This window comes from Pinus tabuliformis, chromosome 2_2 (genome assembly GCF_031772625.1).
Source record: "Pinus tabuliformis cultivar Carrire ecotype Pingquan chromosome 2_2, CPIR1, whole genome shotgun sequence".
NCBI lineage: Eukaryota > Viridiplantae > Streptophyta > Pinopsida > Pinales > Pinaceae > Pinus > Pinus tabuliformis.
Genome location: NC_142300.1, coordinates 1,204,189,502 through 1,204,207,966, shown reverse-complemented (window position 1 = coordinate 1,204,207,966; position 18,465 = coordinate 1,204,189,502). Strand labels below are relative to the sequence as shown.

Below are 18,465 nucleotides of genomic sequence, written 5' to 3'. Positions count from 1 at the left end.
TAGAGCAAAGAGTCCCCCAGGTAAAAACTGTTAAAATTTGCAAATTCTTATATTAATAATTTACTCATTTGATTTCAACTTTCAAATTCATTTGCTAATACTTTTTTTCCTTCCACTCTTTTTGCAGCCTATTGGTGGCAACAATTTGGTAGTGAATGCTTTCAATTGCAAAAATTTGCAATTCGAATTTTGAGTTAGACATGTAGTGCTTCAAGGTGTGAGCGGAATTGGAGTGTGTTTGAGCATATGCACACTAAAAAGAGGTACCGTTTGGAGCAAAAGCAGTTGAATGACATGGTTTTTGTTCAGTACAACTTTATGTTGAGGCACAATCAATTGCTGAATACAACCCCTGAAACAAGCAACATTGTCTTAGGTGACTTTGATCCAACATCAGAATGGGTTGTGGAGAGTCAACCAACAACATTTGATGATGAAGACCTTTCTCGGTTGGATTTGGACCCGCCTACACAAGATGTAGAAGCAGATATATTAGAAGCACCAATAACTGCTTAAGGGTCAGGGGAATCAAGCCGTAATCCCATTGCAGACTTGGATGCTACTCATTCTTTAGATGAGGATGACGAGGATGAGGAAGAGGAGGAGGATGATGATTTGAACATTGATTTGCTATAGTTGTAGCTTGTAGCATTGTAAGGATGTAGTATAATATTATGATCTAGCATGCTATTTTGGACTATAAAGGCCTTTTAGACCCTGCTTCTTGATGTTTGTAACTTTTTTGGTTCAACAATTTTTTGCACTTAGTGCTATTTTGGTTATATGCACTATTAGTTGCTATATAAATGAGAACTTTCGCATATTTGTGTATAAATGGTTTGGATTCATATGGATGTACATGAATATATCCGTCTTTTCTTTAAAATATGAATATTTTATGTGTTTTGGGTAAATCATTTTTTTCCCTGTTTTGTTTGTTTGTTTGTTCCGGTTCCAGTTGGGTTTCGACCAGTTCCCAGTGCACAAGGTTTTTCGGTTCGATGATCGGTTTGGTTTCGATAACATAGGTTGACATGGCATGTTAGAAGGCCTAACTAGTGGGTAGTTTCAGAGTGAAGTTTGGAGCCTAAATTTGTGCAATAACTCCTATATTGCTGAGCAAAGTGTGGAGTTGGAGAAGTTTGTGGGCAGCTGTAAGGGTCTCCTAGGTGTGACAATGACCTAACTAGGTGCAGATGCTACAACGTGGTCTTGGTCACTCGTGGACTGTTGGAGGGCAGCGTGAGAGTGGACCAAGTGTGACCGTGGATTGGGCATTTATGGTCTGCTGGAGGATAGTATGATAGTGTCCAAGTTGGAGCCCAGTGAGCAACGCCTTGATGGACAAATGTAGTTGCGAGAGAGGCAGTTGTTGTGCTTAAGGGTTTGATTTGCTAGGAGCAGTTTGTGGAGCTCTAGACTTGTGTGTGGAGAAGGACTTCTACAACAGATGATGGGCAATCCTCCTAGCTTGTGTTCATTGTGGGAGATGGACATCCTGCAGTGATAGGTGGCAGCCCTTCGTGCCCTATGTTGGTCTTCATTGATGTAGCGCAGGAAGACCATAGTGGGCGGAAGTCCTTGAGGAGCTGAGGAGCAGCAATGGGCATATTGAGAGTTGTTAACAAGTGTAGTTGTGAACAACTTGACAAGGGTCTCCATGTGTTGTGGCCTTGATGGACTAAGGCACAACTAGAGAGCAGATTGACAACCGAGGTTCAGTGGTCAGATGGACTTGGAGCATTAATAGAAGATGCAGATTGGGAGTTGAAGGATCGAGTAGGTGCAAGGTATGACCAAGAGGAGCTGACATGGCATGTGACAACTAGATGGTCAGAGTATCTTGTTGAGGGTAGATTGGTTGTCAATGTACTGACACCAAGCCCCAGTTTTGTATCTTGTATTAATTGATGTATGAGGGTCATTATCCCCAGTATGAGAGCCCTAGATTGTTGTATTATATGTTGTTTAATATAACAAAGTTGCGTTGAAGAATTCAAAAAGTTGTCTATATTCTGTGCATGTGTGATTTACTATTGTTTATATACCGCTGTGCAAAGTAGTATTGCTGAGATTCTTGGATTGGTAGCGTCAAATATTTTAAGATTCTAACCTAGATCCAAGATCGTGGAAATTCAACAAGGAGGAATCCTCAGAAGAAAAAGACTCACAGGAGCAAACTACAGTTGTCCTAACAGGTTTTCCCACTACTTCTTTTGCAAATATTAAAGAAACAACATAATATTGCAAGGCTTCTGCTTCTCAGATTGCAACACAACAAAATATTTTTTCCAGGTACAAAGAGATTAAGAGGAAAAATGAAGCATTGAAGGTCACAACTTACTCAGAATTCTGGAAGCAAAATTCTACTACCCAACACAGACTGTTGTCTGCACTTGACACAGAGAAGGGGCAGTTCCAATTAGCTTTCTTGGAACCTACAGTTCCAGTCCCTAAAAGTGCAGAAGATTACAAAACATTTGTCTTTGCTTTTGACACTAAGAAGATTCATGCAATTGATCAGATTGACTTGCATAAACAGGCTGGTGAGATGATATATTCAACATTAACAAGTTCAGCCATGGCAACCTCTAAATTGCAAGCCTCTCTGAACAATATTCATTCACAATTGAAGATAGAAAGAATGTCATCCTTGGCCAAAGACACCAGAATTAAAGCTCTTGAAGATTTGGTGATTAAGCTAGGATATGATCCTAGTGACATTAAAGTAGTTGAGGAAATGATAAAAAACAAAAATGTTGATATTCAAGCCTTGAGAAAGCAGCTCAAACTTCCAACTACAGAGCACCCACAGGCCAAAGAAATTACTCAGTTGGAAGTAGAGAGAAAATTTGTTCAAGTTGATAGTTGAGCAAAATGTTCAAATTCAAAAGATGGAGACAAATATGGAGATACTTTTGAAATAAAAGGAATAGTTAGCAACCATAGGTACATCAACACATCAAACAACGACAACAACTTCAACAAAAAGAACAAAGTCAACCATTACAAACTCCTCTAAAAAATTAGTGAAAGCTCTGGGAGATTTATCATTGACCAACCAAGAAAATGAAAGATTGTTAGCAACATTGAAAAGAATGGAAGAGAATAAAATTAAAGCTGACAATGCATATTTAGTAGAAGTGGAGAAAAACTTCAAGCTCACTCAACAAATTGAAAAGTACGAAGATCTTTTATTAATAGTACAAATATTGGCAGAAGCTAAGAAAACCGTATGTTATAATATTAATGCCAATATCACAGAGTTGTGGTCATCCATTCAAATTATATTTGAGCAAGAAGAGTTGGTACAAAATGTTAGACAACAATTGAACAAACAAAGGTTGATATTGAACAAAGGCATGCAGAAGCACACAAAATCATCAAGGTGTTGAACTCAAAAACCAAGGATGAGCTCAAAGAATTACAAATTTAGGAAAAAATAGACACAGTCATGGAGGAAAAAGGAGTTCTAACAAAGAAAAATCTTATGGTATAGCTAGAAAACAAGTGTAAAGAGTTAGAGCTACAAGTAAGATGTTTCAACAGAAAATTCAATCTATTGTAAGAGAAACAACTTCCACATTTGAGAGATTCTAATGGAAAATTGATTCCATTAGAAACTTATTAGGACCAGTTGTGTAGCATAGCTACATACAAATCTAAATTTTCCAAAGTAAGAGGGATAATAAGTGGACAAGCTTTCATTGAAGGTTTACAATATGACTTGTTTATTCAACATGAAATTCATCACTTGTTTCTTAATAAACCAACTTTTGAAACATATACAGAGGTGGATGAAAGATTTAGAAACATGGTAAACTTTCCTATTCTGAGTGAAGACAGATGGGATAAACTATTGGAGCTCATCGAGTAAATCAAGTAGAATTCTAGTGACTAGTGACAGAAAAAGGGAAACAAAATCCTAAATATTAGGAGTAGTCAACAAAAGAGAAAAATTATAGCTACGGTCATCAACAACAATCCTCAAAGTGTGTGCAAAACATCTAAATCAGTCTAGAATTGCTACTATTTAGTTCTATTTTTGAAATATCTACACTGTTTTAGTAGATATTATTTTTGTAATAAATTTTGTTTCAAGTCTGTGTATTTTTGGGACAGACTCTATAAATATTTTGTAAAAGAAAGTAGAAAGGGTTGATTGTGGAGAAAAGAGAAGATCCTTATTTTGATTGTAAACCGTGGAATTTTATTTGAAGTAATCAATTCAAAAATACAGAGGCAGTTAGCACAGTTAAACTTAGCTATTCAGCAAATTCATATTTTATTATTATTAAACAGATAGAAGATGATTACAATTTGTGGGAGGCCCTTGGGTTTATATTGCCTTGGGTGCCTCTTGGTGACCTAATAACTACTAATTAAGTAATTTTTATATAACATTGCCTTCCTCCCAAAAAAATGCTTTGTCCTTAAAGCATACTTAACGACGAATGTTGTTGACGAAATGCTTCAGTCTCCCAAGAAGCTTCTTCTTCTAGTAAGCCCTTCCACTTGATCAAGTATTCCTTGATTACACGAGATCGGAGCTTCTTTCCTCTGGTGGATATGATACCTTTTGGTTCTAAAATGACCCACCCTTCATCATCTAAGGATGTAAGCGTTGTTTGTGCTAATTGATGGTCACTCACTTTTAAGGCAGGATACATGGAAGACGTTGTGAACACAACTTTTATCCGGAAGGCTTAAACTATATGCAACTTGGCTGATCTTTTTGTTGATCTGGTATGGTCCATAAAACTTCGGTGCCAACTTATTTTTTCCTTTTTGTTTCAAGGACAACTATTTGTATGGCTAGAGCTTGACAAATACCCATTCTCCAACTTCAAATTCTGTCTCGGTTCTGTTTCGGTCAGCTTGTTGCTTCATACGATTTCTTGCTTTATTTAATTTTTTTTAAGGTTTGGACGATTTTTTGGGTTTCTTCTAGTTGAAATTTAACAACTGGTAGATTTGTCTGGACGGTAGCTAGATCCTTCCATTCCGGAGGTTCGCACCCATACAAAGCTTGGAATGGAGTCATTTTTGTTGACATATGATAAGTAGAATTATACCACCGTTCAACGAGATACAATCACTGAACCCACTTATTTTGTTTTTCTGTAGCGTAACAACGTAGGTAAGCTTCCAAACATTTTTTGAGAACCTTCGTTTGTCCAACTGTTTGAGGGTGGTAAGCAGAACTCATATTTAGGTAGGTTCCTATATGGTTGAACAATTCATTCCAGAAATTACCCTTAAATTTGGCATCTCTATCACTCAAAATGACTTTCGGAAAACCGTGTAATTTATAAATATTTTTGCAAAATATCTTAGCGATTTGTTTAACTGAGTTTGATTTCTTCATTGCAATAATGTGAGCATATTTGGTGAGTCTGTCAACTACTACAAAAATCTTATCGTTGCTCTCAGACACAAGTAATCCCTCAATAAAGTCCATTAATATTTCTTCCCATTTCCGATTCAGAATGTTTAAGGGGTGAAGTAATCTAGGTATCATAATATTTTCACTTTTATTTCTTTGACATTTGTCACATTCTACTACATATTTATGAATATCACGACTCATCCCCTTCCAAAAGAATGATTGATGTGCTTTGTAATAAGTTTTAAAGAATCCTACATGTCTCGCTGATAGTGAATCATGTGACTCCTTGAGTATCTTGGATTTAAACTTGGAGTTTGAATTCAGATAGATTCTTCCTTTGTACCATAGAATATTGTTCTTCCATTCAAATTTTGAGTTGTCTAGAAGGTTGTTGATTATCGCAGTTATTTCTGGATCCTTGGCATACTCACTTCGAATCTTGTTAATCCATTCAAGAACAACAACCGAGACTGCAAGTAATGTTGGTTCTTCATCCTTCCTAGACAGGGCATCTGCTATTATATTGTATTTTCCCTTTTTATGTAATATCTCCATGTCAAAGGCGACAATTTTTTCAATCCATTTTTGTTGTTCTTCGAAAAGTGTTTTTTGTTGGAGGAGGTGTTGGAGACTGCTATGGTCTGTTCGAATGGAGAACTTGCTTCCCAAAATATATTGTCTCCACTTGGCCAGTGCGTGCATAATAGTGAGCATTTCCTCCTTGTATGTGGATTTAAGATGTTCTCATTTATTGAGCTTCCTGCTTTCAAAATCTATTGGATGCCTCTCTTGCATTAACATTGCACCTATACCAAACTCGGAAGCATCACACTCAATGATAAATGGTTTAGAGAAATCTGGAGTTGCCGATACTGGGGCATTAGACTTAACTTCCTTCAATTCTTCAGAACACCATCTGCTTCTTGATTCCATTGAAATGAATTATTCTTTAAAAGGTTTGTTAGAGGTGCAGTTATATGTGCATAGTTTTTAATAAATCTTCGGTAATATCCAGTCAACCCTAAGAATACTCTTAGCTTGGATATAGTAATAGGTTTGGTCCATTCATTTATAGCCTTGATTTTATTAAGGTCCACTTTTACTCCTTCATGGGATATTATGTGTACGAGATATTCTACTTCTTCCTTCCCAAAGGTGCATTTGGATTTCTTGGCATAGAACTGATGCGCTTCCAGTGGTGTAAGAACTTTATCCAGATGTTGTAGGTGCTCCTTCCAAGTTCTACTGTAAATTAAAATATCATCAAAGAATACTAATATAAACTTCCTAAGATATGGACGGAATAACTCGTTCATAGTGGTTTGAAATGTTGCTGGTGCATTGGTTAACCCAAAGGGCATTACTTTAAATTCGTTGTGATCTTCGTGTGTTCGGAACACAATTTTTGGTATGTCTTCTAGCTTGATTCTGATTTGGTAATAGCCTAAACTTAAGTTCAATTTTGAGAAGTATTTTGTGCCATGTAGTTCATCCAACATTTTGTCGATAAAGGGAATTGCGAATTTGTTTTTAATCATTATTTTGTTTAATCCCCTATAATCAATGCATAGCTTGAATGATCCATCCTTCTTCCTTACCATTACCACTGGAGCAACATACAAACTCTTACCTTTCAAGATGATCCCACATTTTAAAAGGTCTTGGATTAATCTCTCAATTTCATTGTTTTGGTGATGTGGATATCGATATGGTTTGATGTTGACAGGGTCTGATCTTTCTTTGAATTCTATTGTATGCTCGATTTCCTTAGGTAGCATTTTCATGGGTAGGTCTTGGAATACTTTTTCATGCTTTTGAATTAGCTCTTGTACTTTTGGTGACTCTTCGCTGATCACTTTTGCAAATAACATTTCTAATTGGTGACATTGTGCTACATAGGCTGGTGCTCCTTTTCGAATCATTTTCATCATTTGGGATGACGACACGATTTGATTTTTTGGTCCTTGGAATCCGTATAACTTGTACCTTTGCCCTTCCCATTTAAAACTTATAAACTGCTTTTGATGGTTGGCAAAGTAAGTGCCTAGTGTTTGTAGCCGTTAGACACCTAAGACCACATCTACTGCTCCTAATGGTATAGTGTAGAACGAAGATTCTAGGTTAAAGTCTTGAATCTGCAATTTGACCTTATGGCATTTCCCTACCTTTTCAATCTTCTTATTGTCGGCTACTATCACCTTCATGTTGGGCATGGGAACTGTGAAAATGTTGAGTCTCTTTGCCATGGTTGAGTCTAAAAAATTGTGGGTGCTACTGGTGTTGATGAGAACCATTACATTGTTCTTTTTGATATGTCCTTTTAATTTTAAAGTCTGAGGTTGTGATATACCTGTCATAGCTGATAATGACACTTGCGGAATGATTCAATCATCTAATTTTGGAGAGAATTCTGGGGCATCTTCTATTCCTTCTATGTCTGATTCGTCACTGTTTGAATCATTAGTTGCTTCACAGTTATATAGGTTCTTTGTCTCTTTTCCTTTAGCACACCTATGTTTAGGGTCCCACTTTTCGCTACAACGTTTGCACTTGCCTTCTTTCATCCTTTGCATTTCCACGTTAGACTTTTTGCCTTCATGAAAATGTGGTGGAACATATTTTGTATTATCTGTATTCACAGACTGGGGAATTCTTCGTTTCGAATATAGTTTTTCTAGTTTTGACCACTTCGAATTTATTTTCAACAACTTTGCTTTTTGTCTTGCTACTTCTATCGACGTAATGTCGTGAAACTCAAGTTGTACTCGTAGATGAGTTTTAAGTCCGGAGATGTATGATTGAATTAGATGAGATTCTGATAACCTAGGTACTTGTGTTGCTAAGGTCTCCCATTCTCGAGTGTATTCATCCACATATCCTTTTTGTTGCAATCTGATGAGTGTTGAAAAGAACTCTTCTTCTTTGACACCTTGGAATCTATTAAAGAATGCATCCTTAAATTTTCTCCAACAGATAGTGAGTGTCGTCTTCTTCCACCACATATACCAATTATATGCTTTGCCTTCTATTTTCATGGAAGCGTGCCTGAGCTTTTTGTCATCATTGTCAATATTGTAAATCTCGAAATATTCTTTTGCTTTATTCAAGCACGGAACACTGCATTTTTCGTTATCGTCGAATTTGGGTAGCTTGATTTTTTCTCTTCGTTGATATGTTGCTAATGGTGGAGTGAAAGAGGGTATTGATTGGTGAATGAATTCTAGAGCTACTTATTTTGAAAATTCGCGTTACTATTTTCTTGATGTTGCGTGGATGATTTTTTTGGAGACTCAGTTTTTTCATGAGAATCTGCTGAATTTGTTGAATCTAATGAATTGTGTTGTTGATTACCTCCATCATCTTGGAATAGTTGTTCGGGTGTAATCTTCATCCTGTCACAAATAATGGTCAACATTGTCATTGTTTGATTATGATTCATTTTGGAATAAATTTGGTTTTGCTCGAGCTGTTGTTCTATCCGATTTGTCGTATCCTGAAGCTTCTTGATGTCATCGGAATGTCCGGTAACCTTACTCTCGAGATTGACTAATTTTTGGTTAAAATCATCAGAATGGCTAGTAATCCTATTCTCAAGATCAATCAATTTTTTGCTGAAATTGGTCATTGTCATTGACGACATTGAACGGGTTTGTGGGGGTGTATATTTGTTTGGCAGCCTAAAGTTTTTTCCTTTATTTTTTTTTTGTTAAATTAGATATTAATAAATTATATAGTTATAAACTATATAATAATTAATTAAAGTTTATATACCTACTATAATAAAATCCCATATGGTTTGAATGACGGTGGATAGACGAGTCAACAACCAAGTCAGTTGGCCGCTGGATGTGGGGCAGACGAAAAAATGGTGAGTAGGGTGTAAGCTGTGGATAGAAAGACGATTGTGCGAGTGAACGAGGGCATAGACTGGCGGAGAAAGCGTGGTGTATGGACAAAGGATGGGCGGATTGGAGATCGTGTGCAGTTGGAATGGAATACGCAGTCAATGCGGGGTTGTGAAACACAACATGCGAGGAGCACGAGGAAATGACGCGATGGTGAGAACAATGAGATGGGTGGAAGAAACAGGGAAGTTCGTGGTTGGGGAGGGCGGAGTGGAAGAAACAGGGAAGTTAGTGGCTGGGGAGTTGTAGCAGACTGCACAATTTGGGCTGAGGATTGAAACCCGCTCTGATACCAGATGACACAATTAAACTTAGCTATTTAGCAAATTGATATTTTATTATTATTAAACAGATAGAAGATGATTACAATTTGTGGGAGGCCCTTGGCTTTACACTGCCTTGGGTGCCTCCTGGTGAATGGGCATGATCTTTGATCATACCCTTTGCCTAATAACTAATTTTTATATAACAATACTGTTTCAGGATTCTTGTGTCAGATAAATGGTGATGTTTCTCTCTTTGTAAAATTGTCTTTCCTTCAAGTTTTCACATGGATGCTCTTTCTTGGCCGTTTACAAGAAGATTATGAGAGAATTTACTCACAGTACTCTCTTTGGTTTGTTAAGAAATCTAAATATTTTCCTTTTGAAATTAAATATAAGATTCATCTTTGTATGCTTTATATTTAATTGATCCTCACTCTTATTCATCTCATCCATACCACAAATATTTTGTAAGATCCAAGGGTTTGCCTACCTTGTCCTATTTCAGTTACTCTATTTATTTGTGATTGATTACTGAACATTTTTATGACTCCATGCCCAATAGGCCCCTCCTTCATCCTGCAACCACAATTTTAAAACCTATTATTTGATCTTCATAACTAGCCTAAAACCTCAGATAGTAATTGGAAATTCATATAGAGAGAGCCCTCTTTGAAGCTAGAAGGGATATATGCCAGCGTTAAAGTGGTTTGTGGTTACCTCTACAGTTTCCTCTTCAGCCTAGGAAAACTACGAAGTACTAACACTTGCAAGAGGAGTAGAAGAAATTAGTAGTTACTTGGTTCATTTCATTGTATATGATATTATGACTCATGATATGAGATACATTATTATATTTTTTGTTGATATTTTGAGTCTAAGTCAGTTTTTGAGACTTAGTATTCAGGACATGATTCACTGTTATGTGTGATGTGGCACTAGACATATTACACATCTTATATATTAGTTCTCTTTTCATATTTATTTGTTAGTGCATTTATTTTATGTTGTGGATGCTTTAGATATTAAAAAAAATTGAAACAAATGTTTTTTTGGTATTTGTTGATTTTTTGCTAGTTTTTACTGATTTTTTCCTGATTTTTCCGATATCGGACTTGCCGATTTAATCCTGATTGTGATTATTGTGACTTTGGAATTTATCCCTGAGCTGCCAAATTAACAATTCACATGAGTAAATTGTTTGGATTGAGTTTGAAAAGTTTCATACTTATATGAGGAAATAAAAAAAGCATAATTCATTTTAGATGTTTTGGAATTAGCTGGAAAATGTCGATGAATCTATCTTGTTATATACTCTTACTGCTTGTGTCATCTAGTAATCTCTTCTTTGTATACTTGAATGACAAATGAAAACACTCAACCAAACTATTAGCTTGTGGTCCGAATGGGTTTTGCTAAATAAGGTGGTCTTTGCTCTCAAAATGTTTTCTCTGAAATTACGTAGCTTTTAATATGAATTGTCAAAATTTCATTCAAATAATGATTTTAAAAGTTGCATCATGTTGAATCAACAAAATAGCCATGTGCAATTTTGAGAATTTCCGTTTTCCATATTTTGTGGACATGTTTTCAAAATTTCCTATATTCTATATGGAATTTGGACATGCTTTAGGTATTATCAACTGGTCTCATTCTACCGTTTGTCAGGTCTTTTTACGTTGGAGATGCAGCTGGGAGGATCGACGATCATAGTGATGCAGACATTGGTTTTGCTAAGGTAATATCCAAAAGCTTTCTATTTCTTGAGTTGTAGCGAATTCATCCCCTTGTTGTACATGTTTGAACACTCCTTTTAAATCATTTGCATAGTTGTAAACAAGTTGTTGCATGCTTCAAGTTCCCAAAATATTGCATTCATGAAATGTGTGCTTCAAGTTTCCAAAATATTGCATTCATGAACTTTTCATTTATACTTTGAGTAACCCGAGAGCACCAAGTGTTCCTCTAGAAGATAGAAAGCATAAATATCAAAACGGTTAAGAGGTTTATCTTTTCCACTTTTATTTTTCCTAGTGTTACTAGTTGAACTAACATCCTAGTGGAATGTCCAACCATTGGTGCTATATTGGGGCAACAAGATGGTAATTGCTCCATTGTCACCTCAGTACAATATCCCATTCACTTTAAGCCAGCTTCTAGAAGCCAAGGCGGTATCCTTATCTACCAAAAGAAAACCACTTTAGTGAGTTATAACCATGCAAGCTTATGATTTTGCTTCAATGAATCCACAATATGTTAAGAAAACAAAGCACAAGGTTTTTAATAATTGATTAAATTGCTTCAAAGATAATGAGTTAAGAACATAAGTAGAGACCACCAAATATCCACTTAAGTGGGTGGGTTAGGTGCTAGTGATGTGTGCACCAAATCTGATGCAAAAGGTTAAGCACTGTAAACTACTTCATATTTGCAATTAAATAATTATCACCCTACGAATGCAACTTTAAAGGGTGTAGTTAATTGTTAAACAAGAACCACTTTTAAGCTACTTTAGGGAACACAAAGTAAATCAGCTAGCATAAATCAATGGTGCAATGTGTGCTTTGAGTACCAATCAATTATATGCTAGAGCCTAGAACAAGGACAACTTAAAGCTGCTCACAACTTCTAAATCTGTTTTTATGATAATATAATGCAGAATTTAGGATTTGAAATGAAGAGAAATCCATCCAAGAAAGAGGTTATCCACCTGAAAGCAAGACGTCATGGACGATTTCACTAGGGCAAGAGACATAAAATGAAATGACCACCCAAAAAGTGTTGGAATCAAGTTCCGAAGATCTATAACAATGAAATAAACAAGAACTTGAGATAATGATGGCGAACCCCTTAGGGTTTCCAATGTTAGCACTGGGATTCACCAATAAGACCTCTGAATGAAATATAAGCAATTTTATAAGCACTTTAGAGATCAATTTCACCACTAGATATTAAGATAAACTTGTAATAACAATCTAGAAACAAAATGTAAGGTAGGTATGGGTAAATATAAACTTTTGAACACCAAACCCTAGCCTTATGGATTCTCCACACCTGATTTTTATTGCTGTTATTTTAAGTTCTAGACACAACAATTATATATTGTGACAATAAGAGTGGGATTTGTCTTGCAGAAAATCCCGTGTTTCATGACAAGTCCAAACATATTGAGATCAAGTATCACTATATCCGAGATATGGTGAAGAGAGTAGTGAGGCTCCAACACATCTCCACTGATGATCAGATAGCTGACATTCTTACCAAGCCTTTATCGAAAGGAAAGTTCTTGTCTTTTAGAGAGCAACTTGGACTTATGGACGTGACCCTTCTGGGAAGCGGTCACAACTAATCGAGAACAATGAGCTTCCTTCCCCCTTGTCAGTGCTCACATAATTAGGGAATGATGTTGGAAAGTTCCCGAGGATGAGGGATCTCTTGTGTAGTGTGCGCGACAAGAGTAGGCCTCAATATGCATCCTACCCACAGTCTGGTATGTGGGAAGAGCCACCTATCTGGCCAATAGGTGTAGTGAGATTTGTCAAGGATGCAGGTGTTCGACCACTTTACATTTAATGAAACTTGGTTGTGTTTGATTCTTGTTTATGTGACTTGTTTGAGTCTTGTCTATTTGACAATTGTGTTCTATCACTTAATTTTTGAGATCAAAATTGGTTGAGTGCTATGTTGCAGGAAACGTAGGGCAAGGGGGCGTTTCCGTACGGAAACGAGTACGAAACACTGAAACGCATGTGGTACGGCCTTGAAACACGTTTCAAGTCGTACTGCCACGTTTCACGAAACTGAAACGTGGCCAATACGGCCTGAAATGCGTTTCAAGGCCGTACGACTCACGTTTCAGCTTTTTACTTGTGTTTTTTAAAATTTGTTTTCTAATTTATTTTTAGGTTATCCTAGTGACTTCTAGTTGCTTCTAGATGCCTGTCTAAGGTTATAAAAGTGAAATTTTGCCCTAGTGTTGATATGCAGTTCATGGGAATGTTAAATTCTTAAAGTAAAAGGACTTAAAGTTTTAACATTATCATGAAATGACTTAGGACGTCTGAGAGTGGTTTCGCCCTCATTGGATTTCATATGGAGAAAGTAGAATTTTAGATCTCACTCAAAATCCAGCAAACTTATCTGTTTTTCAGGATTTTTGGATTGGGGGGATTGCAATGTTTCCATTGGATTTTATCATGTACTAGGGTATGAAACTTGTATTTAATCAAGAGAACCAAGCCCTCTATGCAGGGGAGACTCCCAATAATGAAGAGCATGTAGGGTACTAGGGTATGAAACTTGTATTTAATCAAGAGCACTACGATCGTTCGACTATGTAGGAGGAGACTTGATAGGAGACTCCCAATCAAGCACGAGACAAGAAATTAGAAATTTCTCATGGCTGATTTTGGATATTTGTATTTTCATTATGTGATCATTCATGAGTAAATGTGATGTAAATTTAGAGACTTATAGTTTATACATTGAAAATTGACAATTTTATCATAATGTAATAAATTAGAATGTATCATATATGCTTTATGATTGCACATATTTCTTAAATGTCCATATATATATATATATATATATATATATATGGACATTTAAGAAATATGTGCAATCATGCAATCATATATGTTTTATGATTGCACATATTTCTTAAATGTCCTAATATATATATATTTGTGTTTCCCTGTTTCCAAAATTTGGGGAGGTCGCGTTTCGTATTAGTGCCCGTTTCGGAAACTCGTACCCATTTCCCCGTTTCGTGCAACCTAGGTTGAGTGTAATCCTTGTCTATGTGACGTGGTGATCATTTCCTTTCCAAATTTGTGACAAGTGGATGATTTTTCTTTAGATTGCGACTTCATCGTTACATGTTACAGAGCAGAGTTGAACTGGGAAAGAGATCAGAGGAAGCAAAAGTCTTTGATGCAGAAAGAAATTCCTCCCTAGTTGAGAGGGAGTGTTAAAATTTGGTAGGTCAAGGATGAATTTCAACTAGAAGAAATCATATCTTTCAGTTTTGTTTGAATGACCTATATTAAAATTTCATTTTTGACAATTCTAATATGAATTTGGAAAAATATAAAGTCACATCTCAATTTGGAAGTGACTTTTGAAGTGAATTTGGAAGTGATTATACAAGTTAAGATTAATATTTTATCCTTGCTAGTATTATTATTATTATGATACTATTATTTATAAAATAGTTTAAAGTCATTCACCTTTAATGGATTAATAAAAACGAATTCCCAATAGTTTCATGGAATAACTCATTCAAATTGAGAATCTATTACTTGGCAAATCGAACCTCTCTCTTGGAATAAAATAATAACTTCAAATTTAAGAGAATGTAAATCTCCCTCACTAATTCGATGTATGGCAAAAGTGTAACTCTTAATTAAATGCTCTTGTAACTCGCTCAATTCGATTTGTAACTCACCAAATATTTTCTCATGTCTACGTGTAACTCTTTCCCTTCCTAATTTGAATTGTAACTCGTCAAGACAAGTGTACCTCTCCCTCTATTCTTGTGATGAGTTACATTTCTCAAGTAACTCCTCCCTCATGGAATTCGATTATCCTATTGTTGGTTCAAGGCATGAATTCATTTTGTAACTGTTAATTTATGATATATTCTATACTTAGTGCAGTTTACTTTAATTTCTTCTTATTAGCCAACGTTTAGCAATCACACTAACATAAAGTAAAATGCTGTTAGAACATTAATAGATCGACAAAAAAAGCCAAGATAAGGGACACTAGATGTGGTGGCTAGCCAGGGACAAACCCTAATGTGGGGAAACCCTTTGATCAATTCTTCTATAATCTTCAATAGTTCAGCAGAGAGAAAAATAGTACAAATACATAAATTTGTAATTTTAGGACAGTAGAAGCAAACCCTAAGCAACAAAGTCAAAACTGGTCAAACAAGATAGAAATGACCTTCAATATGCTTGGTCAATATCCTAGTCAGCTAGGCCTCCAACAACAAGAAGAGGTAGCCCATAAATAGTCTGAAAAACCCAGTCAAACGCAGTCAATCTGAAGTCAACCTGCTGCTACAAACTAGGGCAGTCAATGTTAGTCAAACCAAAGGTTAGAATGCCTCGGTTTGTGTGCTAAAATTTGCGGCCTGCCTAGGAGAGAGAGCCACAACAAAACTGCAGTCAAGAAAGGGTCTTCAGTTGGTCAACGCTGGTCAAAACATCTTGCTGCAACCCCAGTCAAATTCAGTCAACGCAGTCAACTAGATCTGTGTCCTCTTTCTCGCGTCCTTCTGCGGCCTCCAACTTCATCCTCTTCTTTCCCACGTGTGCGCTGCTCCTTGTGTGTAAACCCAATCAACTAAGGAGAGAAGAATGTGAGAGATGAGATGAGTGAATAATGCCTCAACCTCCCTTGTATTTATATGAAACGTTGAGCATGTGTGCCACACATTTAGTTGCTGGCTGACCTTGACAATTTGTCAAGTGAATGCAAATGAATTCATATCTCCATAAATACTTATCAGAATCGGATGATCGTTAGATCAATCCCACACCTCTCGATGAGAGGAATCTAAGAAAAATATCAGCTGCCATAAATAAGATGACCCACATGGAGTTTGGCCCTAGTTGCCAATTTTAACACTCCTTGTCAAGTAGGGAGAACTCCATTTGCTAATCCATCTGACTGTCGGTACTATCTCTGCCATCAAATGCACTGCCCTGCACTGCTCGACTTTGCTATGCTCTACTTTGCTGAACTATGAAGAAGAAGAAATGATCGAGGATGTATCATACTGTCCTCCACTGACTCGAAGTCAGTACCAAAGAGTGTGTCATACCACTCTATTGATCCCAGATTAGTGCCAGAAGAGAGTGTCTCAAAGCACTCACACTGATCCTAGATCAATGGAGGTCATCCTAGCATAGGGAGTACAGTAGATACAACGATGCGTCCATCAATAGTACTACTATGGCCTCTAACCCCATTTCCCTACTCGTTGGCTAGATGAGAGGTACTTCCCAGGTGTCCCCGATTACATGGGTAGGATGCCTTGATAGGAGAACCACTCATCTTGTCCCAAAGTCGCCATAGGGTATCACAGGGGAAGGCTGAACCTTTCACCCTGTACATAGCACACCACTAGGGGAGAGTGAGTCACCCTGTGGTCGCTTGTCGCTCCAAGAAGTACCCCAAGCCCCCCGGAGCTCCCAGAGCTCAATGCATGCCTTTATGAGGGTCTCTCAATGACTCCAATTTGTTCTTGGACAGTCAATAATTTGACCTTTCCCAGCGTCTTCGTCAAAATGTTGGTGACCTGCTCATCTGTACCGATATGTTGGAGCCTTATTGCTCCCTATTGTACCATATCCCAGATAAAGTGGTACCTGATATCGATATGTCTGGAGCGATCATGAAATACGTGATTCTCTGATAAACGAATCCCACTATGGTTGCAACATAGGATCACTGTAGTATCCAATGTAAATCCAAACAACTCACTAAAGAGATTTCGTAACCAGATAGCCTCACAAGAGGCCATACTTGCAACAATGTACTCTGCCTCAGCGGTGCTGAAAGCCCCCGACTTCTGCTTCCTGCTCATCCAGGATATTGAGGCAGATCCCAAAGAGAAACAACACCGGAAGTGCTCTTTCGGTCCACCACACTGCTTGCCCAATCAACGTCGGTATATCCATGTAGTCTCACATCTTCGGCAATGTATCTCAACCCATGAGTGATTGTGCCACGAAGGTATCTCAACAGATTCTTGGCACCAATCCAATGTGAGTGGTGAGGCTCAACCATATGTTGACTCAATGTGTTGATTGCAAAACAATATCTAGACAGGAGTTCACCAAGAACATCAATGCTCCGATGAGTTGACGATACCTGGTAGCATTTTTTAAAACAGGTCTGGTAGCACTACCGCTTAACTTCTTGAAGTTAAGCTCCATTGGGGTAGTCACGGGCTTGCAGTCCACCTTACCGAATCTGTCCAATATCTTCACCACATATTTCCTTGAGATAGGAAAATCTCCCTTGGCTTCTGCCAAACTTCCAATCCTAGGAATAGTGCATTAGTCCTAGGTCATTCATCTCAAACTCGGAAGCCATCTCCCTCTTACATTTGTGAATGAGAGGGTCTGCACTTGTCAGAAAGAGGTCGTCAACATATAGCACCAGTATGAGAGGTTTATCATCTTCAACCTTAAAGTCAGCTTCACTCCTAGTGAATCCCGGCTTCATCAAGTAGCTATCGATTCTCTCATATCAAGCTCGGGGTGCTTTCTTTAGCCCATAGAGGGCTTTTTTCAACCCGCATATGTGAGATTCTCGATCATGAATCTCAAATCCTTCAGGTTGTTCCACATAGAATTCCTCTTTGATCGAACCATGCAAAAATGCGGTCTTGACATCCATCTGATGTAGGTTCCATCCTTACGAAGCAGCAAGGGCTATGATCGAGCGGATGGTGGTATATCGGGCAACAGGTGCAAATATCTCGTAATAGTCTATACCTTCCTTCTAAGAGAAGCCACGAGCGACAAAATGAGCCTTGTACTTTTCAGCACTTCCATTAGCTCCATGCTTTATCTTGTAAAGCCATTTCGAAGTGACAACAGTTTTGTCCTGGGGCCTGGGGACCACATCCCAGACATCGTTCTTCATGATGGATTCGTATTCCTCAGTCATAGCATTGTTCCATACTTGATGCTTCACAACTTCTGTGAACGATGAGGGATCATTTTGAATGATTGTGCTCATAATGGTCAAGTATCCATGATACCTGGTCGACTTCTTACTTTCCCGGAATGTCCCTTTGGTTGCAATGTCTCATTTAGCATCATCCAGTGTCCCCCTATGCCATGAGGGGCTCTTCCTAGATGAGGAAGGCTCTTGCGAGGGGGATCAA

The 18,465-nt window shown here is 37.4% G+C and overlaps 1 protein-coding gene across 4 annotated transcripts in view; it reads left to right on the top strand.

Annotated features, from left to right (window-relative positions):
* LOC149197817 (phosphoesterase) overlaps positions 1-18,465 on the top strand; it is a 418,111-nt gene that overhangs the window by 283,708 nt on the left and 115,938 nt on the right. For 3 of the 4 annotated variants that reach the window (XM_089405981.1, XM_089405982.1, XM_089405980.1), the window contains one exon: positions 11,226-11,295. In XM_089405981.1, coding sequence (XP_089262107.1) covers positions 11,226-11,295 — 70 coding nt within the window. Of the gene's footprint in view, positions 1-11,225; positions 11,296-18,465 lie in introns of those variants that run through there. The other variant, XM_089405983.1, reaches the window with a different exon arrangement.